Genomic DNA, 17,289 nt, shown 5'->3' with positions numbered 1-17,289 from the left:
ATATTTTCCCTTTTTATTATAGTTGCATGAAAAGTTATTTTTCACTTACTCAAATCCTAATTACATTTTCTAAAATTCTGAATTCATAGCATCTAAAAGAAGACAAGTTTATGCATGGTATGTTTGTGTGTATGTTTGCTTTTAATAATGGGTTTTTTAGTGTTTTTAAATTATTAGATTTGTCGTACATTGTTTTATTGTTGCTGTGACCCACCCCGAGTCTACAGAGAGGGGCGGCATACAAATCTAATAAATAAATAAAAGAAAGAAAGAAAGAAAAGGAAAGAAGATTTTTCAGTTTTTCTACCATCACAGGTAAAAGAAAAAGGAAATAATTATTACCACTTCTGAATTACAACCTGAATTACACAACTAATATACTAGGGATGGTGGCAAAGGACACCTCAGTTTAGAGTCCAATTATGTTTTTTTAACATGACAAATATATGGTATTTGACACCATTGCTAGGAAGAAACTGGTTTATGAGGGGAGAGGTTAAAAAAGAAAGAAAAATACCTTATGCTTTTCCAAAAATTCTGCTGTGAGTGTCCATGGAGCATCTCTGATTACTTCATCTACATAGCGGCAGTGTCTGAGGGCCTCATAACGTTCTTCTTCATTCATTACAGTAAAACCTTTAAACTTATGTGTTAGATCATCACTGCAAACTGACATACAAACAAGAAAATTTCAAAAAGAGTAACACTGGTCCTGTAAAATTCAGTGCATCTCTTTAGCTATAAATTATTGAAATTTATTTTCAGAGTTTAAGCTACTAGTTATCATACCAAATCACAAAAGTAGCAATCTAAAATTGGAAAACTATTTTCAGTCCCTTGATCACATTTAGTCAGTTGAAAACTTGCTTCTGTTGGATGGCCATTGCATTAAAAGCTATCCTATGCTGGATAGCTGTTTCTCTGATTTGTTGGTCAGAAAAATTGCTAGCTGAGTTTCCTTCACACGCAAGTCCCAAAGCTTTTCAATCGTGGAATGGTGAATTTTTTCTGGCAGTTCTCTTTGCAGTACAAGCTGGAAACTCTGAGATTTGTCTCAAAACACAGAGACAGCAATGAAACTGAAAGAAGTTAGCCTGGCCATTATTTTATTTCAGCATTTTTACATTTTTCATAGCATTTCTTTTTCTGGATATTACTATTATTCTGATTTCTTATGGGAATATCAGAATATCAATCATGGGGACATATTGTTCAATTGCCTTCTCTTAAAACAAACATGGAAAAAGCTATTATACTTCAGGGTATAAATTTGGATGAAATGACATTCAATAGGCTCCATTTCACATTCCATTCCTCCATTCTGTTTTTAATATCTGAGAAAGAAAAATCCAGAACTGATCTTGATCATATGTAATATTTATTTCTTTTCTTATCTCAATTTCATAGGTTCTACAAATCTTAGGTAATAGGTCAGCTTTATAAAAGAAAAAAGATCTTCTGAATCAGAGAAAAATTACCTTATTGATTAACAAAATGTTTATGTGATATTTGCAAGCACTTTAGTTTTTTCCTAATGTTTCTTAGGAAAATGTTACAATTAAAATCTTGCTTTTCAATAAATTAAAATTAGAAAACTCACAGAATTTGGGTTTGTTTAGCAAATTACAAAAAAAAGAATATGTCTAAAAGTAATCTTGTTCAAATATCAGGCTTACCTCCTACTAATAAGTAGCTATTAGGGAACAGAGTTTTGGCTTGCATGAGAGCTCTTGCATGACCAGAATGGAAGAGATCAAATATTCCATCTGCATAGACTCTGACTGGTCTATCCACTATGAATGTAAGAAACAATTTCCGTGTTAAACCAGATATTTATCTCAAATCTAATCAGATTATAATGATACATTTGCTACATCTATTCAGAAATACAAGGAAGAGATTAAGGCAGAGCTGAGCCACTTAGTCCAACAAAAAAAGTCCATATTAGAAAAATTGCTTTCCATGAATGAAAACAAAAACAAAAACCTGTGACTCGCTGATCTTGGCTGGGATCAAAAGCTAACGAGAGTCAGGGCCAGATTGTTTTTCTTCCTTTTTTTTAAAAAATAATAATTTTTATTTCAGATATATACATTTAAAAGCACATTTCTCAATCATTACATCTTTACATTCACCATCAAAGCAAGCAGAAAAAGAAGTGAAAGAGAAAACCATAGGCATAACAAAAACATACACAACCCCACCCCTGCTGTCTCGTTGACAGCTTAGTTTTAACTTATCAATTTATCATATGGTGAATATTACTAGTGGATACTATTCGGACATAAATATAACCAATTTTCAAATAAGTTATGTTCTTTGATCCTCTTTTCCTATCTTCTTGCATATATAGTCAAGCCAGGTTGTTTTTCATTTATATATGGTACTACTAAAACTTTCTTTCCTATGACCTTTAACTGGGTGATGTGGTGCATCACAGGACAAATCATTTTGAACCAAAATATGTCAAATAGGCTAACTTACAGAATGTGCCCAAAATCTAGAACCCATGGCTTCCATATACAGTGGTACCTCATCTTATGAACACCTCTTCTAACGAACTTTTCAAAATACGAACCCGGTGTTTAAGATTTTTTTGCCTCTTCTTCCAAACTATTTTCACCTTACGAACCACTGCTGCTGGGATGAAGGGGTTTCTTTTTTCCCCTTTTTTGAAGAAAGAAAAGGGAGGGGCGGCTTAAAGGGGGAAAGACTTTGCATTAACAAAAGTAGGAGAACAGCGTGCTTGCAGGCACTGAAAGAGTGTCTTTTGAAGAAAGAAAAGGGAGGGGCGGTTTGGAGGGGGAAAGACTTTGCAGAGAACAGCGTGCTTGCAGAGGCACTGAAAGAGTGTCTTTTGAAGAAAGAAAAGGGAGGGGCGGCTTGGAGGGGGAAAGACTTTGCATTAACAAAAGTAGGAGAACAGCATGCTTGCAGGCACTGAAAGAGTGTCTTTTGAAGAAAGAAAAGGGAGGGGCGGTTTGGAGGGGGAAAGACTTTGCAGAGAACAGCGTGCTTGCAGAGGCACTTAAAGAGTGTCTTTTGAAGAAAGAAAAGGGAGGGGCGGTTTGGAGGGGGAAAGACTTTGCATTAACAAAAGTAGGAGAACAGCATGCTTGCAGGCACTGAAAGAGTGTCTTTTGAAGAAAGAAAAGGGAGGGGCGGTTTGGAGGGGGAAAGACTTTGCAGAGAACAGCGTGCTTGCAGAGGCACTTAAAGAGTGTCTTTTGAAGAAAGAAAAGGGAGGGGCGGCTTGGAGGGGGAAAGACTTTGCAGAGAACAGCGTGCTTGCAGAGGTGCTGAAAGAGTGTCTTTTGAAGAAAGGAAAGGGAGGGGCGCCCCCTTGCCTTTCTTCCTTCCCATTCACCCTTTAGCCTAGCCTTGCTTCTTCCACCCACCCCCTTTTAGCTGCTCCTCCCTGCCCTCTGTTCGCCTCCCTTCTAAAGTTTGGGATTTTCCTGAAGGATTTGCACGCATTATTTGCTTTTACATTGATTCCTATAGGAAACATTGTTTCATCTTACGAACTTTTCACCTTATGAACCTCCTCCTGGAACCAATTAAGTTCGTATCATGAGGTACCACTGTACTTAAAATTTGGCAAATTTTATACAATATTTTATGACACAAAAATTATCTGAGGTGCTGTAATTTTAACAATTGATGCATTGAGGAAATTGATAAGGAAATATATCTGAAATATATCTGAATATATAATGATCCATGGGGTCATGAATTGCCTAGTTTCCTTTAAGAGAGAGCTGAATTTGTTATGGGACAGGATTGTGAGAGCAGCAAACTAATCTGGCTAATTGTGTGCAGAAAGAGTGTTGACTCACCTGATACGCTCTTTCTCATGGAGGGAGGGTCAGCAGTCAGGATGGGTTGTACTCGCTCATCAGAGGCGAGACCGAGTCAGAAGATATAAAAGTACTGGATCCGCCCATAGGCCCTAGGTTTTCTGGTGAAACTGAAACAGTGACCAGGTGTGGACAGCACAACCTAAGGCTAATGTAGACTGAACAAACAATCAAGAATATATAGACATACATATACATATACATATACATATACATATACATATACATATACATATACATATACATATACATATACATATACATATACATATACATATACATATACACATACATACATACATACATACATACATACATACATACATATATTGTTGTGGTTGGGTCTGGCCCAGCTCCTGCCCCAGGGAATGGGGAGGTGGATGCAGGGGAAAATTCAACATGTCACAGGCCTGTGTTATTGCCGACAGAATCAGATAAGAGTTTAGGTTCCTCGGATGGAGAAGAAGGTGGGAGTAACTCAGGAGAGGAGGGCTTGGCACACAGCCAAGGCAGTCAATCTTCCTTATCTTCTATAGCTTCAAATGATGACATGTTGGACCCACGCAAGCGCAGAATTATGCCTAGAAGAGACCAAGTAAGAACATATTACAGGAAATAAGGAAGGCCACCTGTGTTTGGGTGGGGCTCCAGTAATTAGGGCTGCTGCTATAAATAGCAGCAGCCGGGTTTGGCCACTGTGGAAGAATATCTGTTGAAGTTTTGTCAGGAATCTTGTGTGCTGGACTTTGTTGCTTTTTCACGCCTTTGAAACCAAAGCAGAGCAGCGTGTGTGTGTGTCTCCCTTCGTTGGAAGAAGAAGGGGTGTGAAGTTACTCCACAGCTGCTGGCTAAGTACTTAATGACTGCTTAAGGAAAATTGTACAGACTATCTGGTTGTTTTGGGAAGAGTGCTCTTTGCAATACAAAAAGAGTGCTTAGTTTATTTTGACTTTTGCGATAAAGAACATTGTTTTGAATTTTCAAACATGTGTGTGTCTGAAATTTGTATCCTTGAATTTTTGGGAGGCTCCTCTCAGAGAGCCCAACAGAACATATATATCCAACACTTGTAAAGTAGTGATAGGCAAGAGGAGTAGAAGAAAACAGATGACAACTGTCACAAAAATAAAGGTAGGGACCTGATTGCTGACCCTCCCACCATGAGAAAGAATGTATCAGGTGAGTCAACACTCATTATCCATGGAGGGAGGAGTCAGCAGTCAGGATGGGACATACCAAAGCTTCTGTCCCAAGGGTGGGAATTAAACAGTATGCTCCACTACTTTCTGGAGGACCATGTGGCTGAAGGCTGCTTCCGCTGATGCAAAATTATCGATTCAGTATTTGTGAACAAAAGGCATAGGAGAAGTCCATGTGGCTGTTCTGCACAACTCTTCCAAGGAACATTGAGTGGACCAGGCCACTGATGTGGCCGCACTATGAGTAGAATGGGGTAGTGATTCCTGACAGTCTCAAAATGGGTGAACAGTGCAGTCAGGCGGTAGGGAAAGCAAGTAGGATGCTTGGCTGCATAGCTAGAGGTATAACAAGCAGGAAGAGGGAGATTATGATCCCGCTATATAGAATGCTGGTGAGACCACATTTGGAATACTGTGTTCAGTTCTGGAGACCTCACCTACAAAAAGATATTGACAAAATTGAACGGGTCCAAAGACGGGCTACAAGAATGGTGGAAGGTGTTAAGCATAAAACGTATCAGGAAAGACTTAATGAACTCAATCTGTATAGTCTGGAGGACAGAAGGAAAAGGGAGGACATGATCGAAACATTTAAATATATTAAAGGGTTAAATAAGGTCCAGGAGGGAAGTGTTTTTAAAAGGAAAGTGAACACAAGAACAAGGGGACACAATCTGAAGTTAGTTGGGGGAAAGATCAAAAGCAACATGAGAAAATATTATTTTACTGAAAGAGTAGTAGATCCTTGGAACAAACTTCCAGCAGACGTGGTAGATAAATCCACAGTAACTGAATTTAAACATGCCTGGGATAAACATATATCCATCCTAAGATAAAATACAGAAAATAGTATAAGGGCAGACTAGATGGACCAGGAGGTCTTTTTCTGCCGTCAGACTTCTATGTTTCTATGGGTCTTGATGCCTAGTGGTCACTGGATACCGTCAACATCATAGGCCTTGGCAATGGTGTCATTAATCCATCAGCCGATGGTGGTAGGGTCGACCTTGAGGTCCAGAGTGTAAGGTATAAAGCTGACCAGGAGGGCTTCAGTTCTCCTTAGTATCTGGGTTTGCTTTATGTAAATGCGGAAGGCCCTTCTAACATCAAGAGTGTGCCACTTGCGCTCTGATAGATGGGAAGGTCAAGAGCAGAATGTTGGAAGGATAATGTCTTGGCCCCTGTGAAAAATGGAATTGACCTTGGGTATGAACACTGGGTCGAGGTGAACCTTGTTCTGATGGAAGCAGCATAGATCCTCTCTAACTGATAGCGCTATCAACTCAGAAATTCGCCTGGCTGATGTTATGGTGATTAAAAAGGCCACCTTAAGGGATAGGTAGCATAATGAAATTTCTCGTAAGGCTTCATAAGGGGCTCCTGTTAGAGAATGCAGGACTCTAGGAAGGTCCCATGTAGGAAAGCAATGAATTGGCAATGCCCTTAAGGAACCTTGAAAGCAAGCGAACACAAGTGCCCACAGGTGATGACTAAAGAGAAAGCTGCGGTCTGGTGATGAATTGTGTTTTGTGAGAGTCCTTTGTCTAGTCCCTGTATGAGGAATCGAAGAACATTGCAGAGAGGGATGTGAATTGGTGAAAGCTCTTGCGACTAGCACCAGGAGCAGAAAATGTGCCATGTGGAGGAATATATGCGTTCAGTGGAAGCCTTTCTTCTTCTTCTTCTTCTTCTTCTTCTTCTTCTTCTTCTTCTTCTTCTTCTTCTTCTTCTTCTTCTTCTTCTTCTTATTTATTAGATTTGTATGCCGCCCCTCTCCGAAGACTCGGGATGGCTCACAACGATAATAAAAGCAATAAAACAGTGGAACAGATCTAATATTAAAAGAAAAAAAAATATAAAACCCCAACACACATACCATACATAAAATATAAAAGCCTGGGGGAGGTGTCTTAGTTCCCCCATGCCTGGTGATATAGGTGGGTCTTGAGTAATTTGTGAAAGACAAGGAGGATGGGGGCCATTCTAATCTCCGGGGGGAGTTGATTCCAGAGGGCTGGGGCCGCAACAGAGAAGGCTCTTCTCCTGGGGCCCACCAAGCGACATTGTTTGGTCGACGGGACCCGGAGGAGGCCAACTCTGTGGGACCTTATCGGCCGCTGGGATTCGTGCGGTAGAAGGCGGTTCCGGAGGTATTCTGGTCCAATGACATGTAGGGCTTTAAAGGTCATTACCAACACTTTGAATTGTGACCGGAAACTGATCGGCAGCCAGTGCAGGCCGCGGAGTGTTGTAGAAACATGGGTGAATCTGGGAAGCCCCACAATGGCTCTTGCAGCCGCATTCTGCACGAACTGAAGTTTCCGAACACTTTTCAAAGGTAGCCCCATGTAGAGAGCATTGCAGTAATTGAACCTCGAGGTGATAAGGGCATGAGCGACTGTGAGCAATGACTCCCTGTCCAAATAGGGCTGCAACTGGTGCACCAGTCAAACCTGGGCAAATGCCCTCCTCGCCATAGCCGAAAGATGATGTTCCAATGTTAGCTGTGGATCAAGGAGGATGCCCAAGTTGCGAACCCTCTCTGAGGGGGTTAATAATTCCTCCCGCCCCAGGGTGATGGAGGGACAGATGGAATTGTCCTTGGGAGGCAAAACCCACAGCCACTCTGTCTTGTCTGGATTGAGTTTGAGATTGTTGACACCCATCCAGACCCCAACAGCCTCCAGGTACCAGCACATCACTTCCACTGCTTCATTGACTGGACATGGGGTGGAGATGTATAACTGGGTATACCTCACCCCATGCCCTTGGATGATCTCACCCAATGGTTTCATGTAGATATTAAATAGCAGGGGGGAGAGGACCGACCCCTGAGGCACCCCACAAGGGAGAGACCTAGAGGTCGACCTCTGACCCCCCACTAACACCGACTGCAACCGACCGGAGAGGAAGGAGGAGAACCACTGAAGAACAGTGCCTCCCACTCCCAATCCCTCCAGCTGGTGCAGAAGGATACCATGGTCGATGGTATCGAAAGCCGCCGAGAGGTCAAGAAGCACCAGGACAGAGGACAAGCCCCTGTCCCGGGCCCGCCAGAGATCATCCATCAACATGACCAAAGCAGTTTCCGTGCTGTAGCCGGGCCTGAATCCAGACTGCTGGAGGCCTAGGTAATCAACTTCTTCCAAGGACCACTGGAGTTGGAGTGCCACCACCTTCTCAACAACCTTCCCCATAAAGGGAAGGTTGGAGACTGGACAGTAGTTATGAAGCACGGCTGGCTCCAGGGAAGGCTTCTTGAGGAGGGGGCGCACAAGTGCCTCCTTATAAGGAGGCAGAAAGGACCCCCTCCCCAAGGAGACATTGACAATCTCTTGGACCCAGCTCCGTGTCACCTCTCGGTTGGCCGAAACCAACCAAGAGGGACACAGATCCAGTAAACAGGTGGCAGAACTCACAGCTCCAATGGCCTTGTCCACTTCATCAGGTGTCACCAAGTCAAACTCCTCCCAGACAGATGGGCAAAGACGTTTGGCCCCAGTCACCTTGACTGACTCATTATCAGCCGATACTGCTATACAATTGGAGTTGAGGTCCATCCGGATCTGAGTGACTTTATCAGCGAAAAATGAGTTAAATTCCTTGGCACTGCCCTGCAAGGGCTCCCCAACTCCCCCCTGATTTAGAAGGGAGCGGGTCACCCTAAACAGAGTGGCCAGGCGGGATTCCGCTGATGCAATCAAGGCGGCATGGTACGCGCATCTTGCTGCCTTGAGTGCCACTTTGTAGGTCTTAATAAAAGCTCTTACAAGTGTTCGATCGGATTCAGACTTACTCTTTCTCCATCACTTCTCTAGATGTCTCTTCTGGTGTTTCAACTCCCAGAGCTCCTTGTTGAACCATGGAGCTCTACGGGGTCTAGTGCCACAGAGAGGTCGCAATGGCACAATTCGGTCAAGAGCCTCTGCTGCCGCCTTGTTCCAGGCCTCAGCAAGAGGCTCCGCCAAGCTGTGGATGAGTGAATCTGGTAAAACCCCAAGTACCCTCTGAAAGCTCTCTGGGTCCATCAGGCGTCTGGGGCAGAACCTCCTAATCAGTTCCGCCTCCCTGCGGGGGAGGATTGGAGCCAGGAAATCGAGCCGCAGCTTGATGAATGCAGTCTATTACATCATTGTCGTTATCTTGGCTCCTCAGGATGCCCGGTTCAAAAGCCAGGTGGTCAACCGGCACCAGCATGGGTCCAGGTGCAGCAGAGGCCCCTGGGACAATAGTTGTGGTGACACTGTCAGTTGTCAAGGGTCCGCCACTGACAAGATCTTTAAGTCTGCAAACCAGGGTTGCCTGGGCCAAAAGGGAGCTTTCAAAATAATCTCCCCCTGTTCCTCTAGGATCTTGTGTATGACCTGTGGGAGGATTGGGAGAGGGGGAAATGCATACAGCGGGCCCCTCAGCCACGGACAACAGGGGGCATCAGAGTTCTCCACTCCCCAGGAGAAGAAGCACAGCAACTGGTTGTTGAGAGATGTTGCAAATAGGTCTATCTGCGGTCTGCTGAATCTGCTGGAAATCTGTCTGAAGATGGTCAGATCCAGCTTCCATTCTGCCTGATTCACCATTGTTCTGCTGAAAGTGTCCACCTTTACATTGTCCATGCCTGAGATATGTTATGAGGTGAGGGAGCTTTCAAAATAATCTCCACCTGTTCCTCAAGTGTCGTTCCGCCCAGAGGCCAATTTTTTTTGCCTCCGTCATAAGGGTCTTGGATCGAGTGCCCCACTGGTGGTTGATGTGGGCCTTCATGGCCATGTTGTCAGTGCGGATGAGGACATCCTGGCTGGCTATGAGGCTGCTGACGTGCTTGAGGGCCAAAAATGTTGCATGCAGCTTAATCAATTAATGGAGTAGGTAGCTTGGCTCGGATTCAAAAGGCCCTGGGTCTCTTGGTTGTTGCAGTGAGCTCCCCATCCCATCAGACTGGCATCAGTGCTGATCGTTATAGATGGTAATGTGTCCCCTGCTTGATGGTGTTGGACTTCCACCATGTCAATGATCAACGGACATGTGGAGGGAGATGGATCCGTCTTACCAAATGGGCCTGGCCCATTTTCTGGAAGGGGAGGAGAAACCACTGAAGGTCCCAGGAATGAAGTCTGGACCAGGGGACGATGAAGAAATGAAATACCATTTTCCCCAGAAAGGAAGAGAGGGAGGAGAGAGAGGGAAAGGAGTTGCCTTGGATCTAAGTAGCTAGCTCCCTAATGATGCTGATTCTCTCTGGGGAGAGGCTAACCAAGCCTTCCTTGGAATCAATGACAGTTCCCAGGTGCAAGATAGTGGTTGAGGAGATGGATTGGCTCTTTTGGTAGTTAACAGAAAACCATGAGCCAACAAAATGTCAGCCGTAGTATTCAAATGGGCTTGGGTCTATGTCTGGGAGGGGGCGAGAACAAGTATGTCATCCAAGTACAATTGCACTTGAATAGGGATAGACCTAAGATGGGCCACCAGTACCAAGAGCACCTTTGTGAATACACGAGGGGCAGAGGAGAGGACAAAAGGTAAGGCTCAGTACTGGCAGTGACTACCAGTATAGCAAAAGTGAAGGAATCTGCAATGTTTCTAAGAGATGGGAATATGGATGTTTGCTTCGGTAAGGTCTAATGATGTCATGAATTCCCCTTTCCTAATGCAGGCCAAGATAGTCCTGACCGTGTGCATTTAACATTTGTGGTATCTCTGGTAGGAATTTAGATGCTTGAGATCTAGAATTGCTCTCCACCCCCTGAAGATTTAGGAACTATAAATAAAATTGAGTAGAAACTCTGTCCTCGAAATTCTGTAGGAACAGGTTGAACAGCCCAGATATCCAGTAGGTGCTGGATGGCCTGTTCCATGAGGGCCTGCTTAGCTGGGTCCCTGGATACCAAGCAAGAAATAAAAAAGGGAGAAGGGGGAGAGAGGAATTCTAGGTGTAAGTCGAGACTAATTGTGTTGAGGATCCATACATCAGAGGAAATTTTGGCCCAAATGGATTAAAAGTGGGCCAATAGCCCCCCAATAGGAGGGGAAGGAAAGTTAGGGGAGTTACCACCTACCGCTCTGACCCTGACCATTTCCATTGGAAACATGGAAAGGGTGTTTGGAACCTCTGCCTCAGGAGCTCCTATCCTGGTTGGAGCAGGATTTGATTTGTGCCTCTGGAGTAGGAAAAGGTCTGATCAGATTGGCCAAATGGCAGACAAAAATAAGGATAAGGCCACTGAGTGGCCTTCTTCTGAGTCATGGGATGAATTTTCATTTTGTCTTTTGAGTCAATGAGAAAGGGTTCAAGGACATCTCCAAAAAGATGTTTTCCTTTGTATGCTGCAGAGGCAAAACACCACTTGTGTTTGATATCTACAGACCAGTGCTTAAGTCATTCAGCTGGCTACAATGGATGAGGCCATGGTCTTAGCAGCAAATCTTGAAGTATAAAGGGTAGAATCTGCAATCAATTGGCAAATGGCAAACAACTTGTTTAGGTCTTGTTGTGCCTTAGTATCGGAGGCAGGGAGGTACTCTTGTAGTTGCCTGATCCAGATCAGCATCATCCTTGCAAAAAAGGAAGAGGTAGATGCCCCCTTAATGTCCCACGCATCGGATTGGTGGTTCTTCTACAGCACCCGATCAATGTTATGATTCTCCGCTTTAAGGACCTCATCTGCCTCTCCCGACAGCTAAAATTGAAGTGTCCACTGTGGGAAGCTTGAGAAATGAAGCAAGCTCTGTGGCTATGTTAAAAAGCTTCTTCTCCAAGCTGGAGGGAGCTGGGCCTGGAGCGGGGTTAGAACACTGTTTAACTACCATATCTAAGAACAAGGGAGGAGCTGGAACTGTATCCTGCTCCATCGTGATCAATTTAAAAAGAGTCTCCACCTGGGAAGCCGAGGTTCGACCTGCAACAGAGGGACTGTGAGGCCTGCTACTGTTTGGGCTTTGAGTAAGATGGTTGAAAACAAGTCTACTGGGAAAAGGGCTGCTGATACTGACTAACTTGGAGCAGTCCCTTCGTTGCCCGAGAGATCCATAGGGCATTCCTTGGAACCTTCCTTCTCTGGATCTTGAATATCTTTGTCCGAAGACTCTGACTAGCGGTCCTGAAGAAACCTTTGGGGAAATAGAGGTTGAGGAGAAGTTATGACAGTTTGACTCTGCTAAAGTGTGGACATTAAAAGTTATGCTGCATTGAACCGCAGCATCAATCAATCGCTGGAACGCTGCCTGGTCCAAGGAAGTAGTAGGAAGGGAGGCTTAATCCAAAGGGGGAACCAGTTGGTTTTGAAGATCCAAAGTAGATGGAGAACTGGTGAGGAAGACAGGGGGTGCTATCACCACTGTGGGTGATAGGGGAACTAGTTGTCTAGGTAGATTCTGGTGTAGGTTTTGATTGGGCAGGCCAGCTGGTCCCCAAACGCTGGCAGCTAAGGGGAGAGGAGCCCTAGAGTTGAAAGAGGGAGTCTGCCCAAGCTCAGGTGTTATGCCCAAAGTGGGGGATTGGGCTCTGGCCGCCCTCTCATGAATCTTCTGCAAGGCACGGTCCCTGCACTTCGCAGCTCTCGTAGAAGAGGTAGAGCTGTCCCTGGATTCTGATATAATGGATATAGAATCAGGATTCTGTTGTTGGGGTTTGTTGTTCTTTTTGGATTTTTTTCCTCCAGTCTTAGGGACGGAACGGGTGACAGGATCAGACATAATGATAGATGAAAGGAAGAAAAAAGGAAGGAAAGGGAAAGAAACCCTGGATACTATATCCAGAGGAAGAAATTATCTTAACTTGAATCTTAGGGATTTGTTGATAGGTCCTAAGGTCACCTGTTTATAGCCTAAAATTCTTACTCCAATTTTAGAGAATTGTTTTCCTGTATTTGATAATTTAAAACTCTTACTTGTTATTGTTCCTTCTTGTTTTCCTTATCTTTTTAAATTTAGGATAGATAGAAATAGGAACTAATATAGATGTTTTCAGAAAGCAACTTGATGACTAAGGGCCCATTTATTAGTGTTAGATTGCTGCTTGCAAACAATTTCCTTTGAGGGGACTATTTACCTACTACACCCTGAAGGGGGGGGCAGGTTGATCAAACTAGAAATCTGAGGTACAAAGCAGCCAACTTCTCCTTTGTTACAGCCACACTATGAAGGCCTCAGTAGAGACTCTACGCAGTGAAAGTTAAGATAGGGAGCGAAATCAAGAGAGCCCTGAGGCAGGGACCTCACAGCGTCACTCTGTCCATTTAAAAATGGTGCAAAAAAAATATATTGCCTCAGGAGCCGTTAGAGCAGTAGTGTGGAATCTGGGGGAACCGCACCAGTCACTCAGCAGAGGAAAAGCCCTCTACGCTCCGTTTCCAGCATTGTGTATGGAAGGAACGTCTCTGAGGCTCATTAAGGTGGGGATAGCAGATAGCGTCGAGGAGGTGAAGCCTCACTCTGACGCTCCTCACCAAGCCAGCAATTCCAGTAATAAAAAAACAGCACGCCAAAAAGAAAAAGGAAATCCATGGTGAAAGTGAGGATAATTAGCCGCTGATTAACTGTAACCAGCCCGGGGCTAGAGGTTTCAATCAAGGGACTCACTTGCCTGGGTGGGCAACCAGGAGGGATCCCTCATGTGGCTTACGGCTTGTCAGGTGAGGAGCTACCATGGCAGCCCTAACAGCCAAAGGAGGGAAGTGGAGCTGGGGGCTATAGCCCTGGGGCCCTACCCCTCCCTGAGAGATAAGGCAGGATTGAAGGGTTGCTGTGCCTAGTCTCCTTCACCCACAAACACCAAGAAATAAAAATGGGGAAAGAAGGAAAAATTAAAGTTGATACCTAAGTAGCCTAATTAAGAAGGAAGCAAACTCACAGAGGAATAAGGAACCAGTTGGATAGGTTGTACTGCCAGGTTCTGCTCTGTGGAAGTGAGGAAAACCAGGGCCTATGGGTGGATCCAGTACTTTTATATCTTCTGACTCGGTCCCGCCTCTGACGGGCGAATACAACCCATCCTGACTGCTGACTCCTCCTTCCATGGAAAATTTGTTGTTCCCAAAAAGGAAGAGTGAGCAGGAGGATCCAGAAGGAATATCAGAGCTATTTCTGTTACCATTGCCACCACCCAACATGTTTCTGAGGTGATTGTTTCTGTCTGCAGAGTTGCTTTTAAATATGTACTAATGTTTCATTTACTTATTTATTTTGTATGGCTGTCAAAACTGTATAAAGCAACTCTAGATGGCTAACATAGGATTAAAAACAAAAAAACAAAAAACAAAAAAACAATAAAAATAAAGTCAGAAGGACATAGAATGTGATCTCAGAACCCAGGACACTGCAACTGTTGTAAATATTACCAAGCATCCAAATTTTGATGAAGTGATCATGGGGATGTTGCAATGGTTGTAAATGTGAGAAATGAACATGTCACTTTGAACAGTCACTAAAACATTGTATGGCAAGGACTATCTGTACTTTATTCCAGTTTTCCCAATTTGTGCCCCTTAGATGGGGGAGAGGATTACAAAGGCCAGTATGCTGGGAAGTTAAAATGCATAATACCAGACTCACCTGGTGTTCCAAGATGAGCCTGAGCAATGGTTAGCTTCTCATGAGGAGCTTTGCACTGACAGCTTGTTTCACCTGCAAATGGAGCTGGTGCTGTTAAAGTCTAGAAGATGGGAAATGTCAGATTATGAAAAAAGAGAGCAAAATATTATCAGTTGTGGAAGTTATCACATATGAGTTTATTTCCTCCTTGCTTCCACCAATATTGGTTCATAAGGATTTTTTTAAAGTTAAGTCTTAAGGAGAATGATATAACTTTATAACATCCTTCAAGTTTGTTTTCTTCCAGTAAAAGTAGACACAGAGATGTACATATTTCAACTACCTATTGATTTGAAGTGGTATTCTCACTGCTATTTATCACAACTTCTAAGAAAATTTAATTTGAAATATATATAATTTTCTCCATTAAATAAATTGCATAAACACATCCATACATCGTATACATAGTATGAACTGGTATCAAAAAAAGAGTTTAATTAAGAAGTCAAATAGAGATTATTTCCACTAATAATAAAGAAGCTGGATATTGTGCAAATCATCTCTCTACTTGAAAATATACAGTAACAATAAACCTTGGTTCACAGCCAAACTCAAGCAGTTACGTCATTCCAAAGAGGAAGCCTACAGAAAAGGTGATAGAATGCTGTACAATCAGGCCAGAAATATATTAACAAGGGAGATCAGAGCAGCAAAAAGGAACTACTCTGAAAAGCTAAAGAATCAATTCTCAACAAATGAACCAGCAAACATGTGGAAAACTCTCAAAAACATCACCTGTTACAGCAAACCACCTTCCCAAGCTGAAGGAGATCAGCAATTGGCAGATGACCTGAATGTGTTCTACTGCAGGCTTGAAAAGAAACCTCAACCACTTATGTGCACAACCTTCATCCCAGACACACCAACAACAGCTAAATCTTCTACAACTGAACCCATCCCATTGTGTTTACAACCCCTAGTGATCACAGAAAAGGAAGTGAAAGATCTATTTCTCAGACAGAAGCCTGGAAAAGCACCAGGCCCAGACAAGATAACTCCTTCTTGCTTAAAAGTCTTTGCTGACCAATTGGCCCCCATCTTCACCCAAATCTTCAACAAATCACTAGAGTTGTGCTATGTTCCTTCCTGCTTCAAACGCTCGACTATCATCCCAGTGCCAAAGAAGCCCTCCATCAAGGAACTGAACGACTACAGACCAGTTGCTCTAACATCTGTAGTTATGAAAACCTTTGAAAGGCTAGTGATGTTCCATTTGAAAGCCATCACGGATCCACTATTAGACCCCCTGCAATTTGCATACCGAGCAAATAGATCAACAGATGATGCTGTTAATATGGCTCTACACTACATCCTTCAACATCTTGAATCTCCAATGACCTACGGCATCACTCTACTAAACAAATAATTCCCTCAACACTGTCAGACTTTCTACTAAATCTGCACTTCTATTCTACTAGTTTTTCTCATAATTCCTATCACCCATTTCCTCCCATGTTGACTGTATGACTGTAACTTGTTGCGTATACCCTAAGATTTTTTATTAATATTGCTTCTTCATTGCTTATTTGACCCCTATGACAATCATTAAGTGTTGTACCACATGATTCTTGACAAATGTATATTTTATTTTATGTACGTTGAGAGCATATGCACCAAGACAAATTCCTTGTGTGTCCAATCACACTTGGCCAATAAAAATTCTATTCTATTCTATTCTTACATCATATTAAACAAAGAATAAAAAAATAAAAAGGAGTAATGTTGGGATAGTTTCTCATGGTCAGCTCTCATATGACACATTGTAGATTCAACAGTTCTGGAAAGCTGGGGAAAAACTTGAAACATTCAGTTTTTGAATATTTTTAATTTTTATTTTTATTGAATTTTTTGAAAACGAAACATTTAAGTGTTTGGGGCCTCTAACACTTTTTAGCAGGAAAAATAGAAAAAATGAGAAGTTATAGAGGTAAAAGTCAAAGATTGCACAGGTTGCTAAGCAAAACATTTGCTAAATGAATTTTGCCCCACTTCACATTTTTTCTTGCCACTGTTGTGAAATTAATCTGGCTTCCCCATTGGCTTTGCTTGTAAGAAGGTCTCAAAAAGTGCTCACATGACCTGGGACACTGAAACCTTCACAAAATATGAACCAGTTGCCAATCATCTGGATTTTGAATTTCAATTCCCACATCCTTATTATAGAAACAAAGAAGATTAACGGCAGAAAAAGACCTCATGGTCCATCTAGTCTGCCATTATACTATTTCTTGTATTTTATCTTAAGATGGATATATGTTTATCCCAGGAATGTTTAAATTCAGTTACTGTGGATTTACCAACCACGTCTGCTGGAAGTTTGTTCCAAGCATCTACTACTCTTTTAGTAAAATAATATTTTCTCACGTTATTTCTAATCTTTCCCCCAACTAACCTCAGATTGTGCCCCTTGTTCTTGTGTTCACATTCCTATTAAAAACACTTCTCTCCTGAACCTTATTTAACCCTTTAACATGTTTTTCCTGCCCGATGATCTCATACGTTATCGCCAAACTAATGATTTTTGCGAATAAATAACAAAAAAAATTATTGTTAATAAATAATTATGTTTATAAATATCAGGATCACTGTCTTATTCAATGGTGAGTATCAGTAATAATGGTGAGTAAATGGTTGTTAAGGGA

The 17,289-nt window shown here is 42.7% G+C and overlaps 1 protein-coding gene across 2 annotated transcripts in view; it reads right to left on the bottom strand.

The window, feature by feature from the left end:
* Positions 1-17,289, bottom strand: part of PCYT1B (phosphate cytidylyltransferase 1B, choline) — a 191,761-nt gene that overhangs the window by 99,683 nt on the left and 74,789 nt on the right. For both annotated transcript variants that reach the window (XM_070750694.1, XM_070750695.1), the window contains exons 2-4: positions 14,609-14,708; positions 1,677-1,793; positions 518-669 (exon numbers count right to left, since the gene is read on the bottom strand). In XM_070750694.1, the coding sequence (XP_070606795.1) occupies positions 518-669; positions 1,677-1,793; positions 14,609-14,708 (369 nt within the window). The remainder of the gene's footprint in view (positions 1-517; positions 670-1,676; positions 1,794-14,608; positions 14,709-17,289) is intronic.

This window comes from Erythrolamprus reginae, chromosome 4 (assembly GCF_031021105.1).
Source record: "Erythrolamprus reginae isolate rEryReg1 chromosome 4, rEryReg1.hap1, whole genome shotgun sequence".
Lineage (NCBI taxonomy): Eukaryota > Metazoa > Chordata > Lepidosauria > Squamata > Dipsadidae > Erythrolamprus > Erythrolamprus reginae.
The sequence above is the reverse complement of the archived record's forward strand: the minus strand, read 5'-3'. Positions and strand labels throughout refer to the sequence as shown.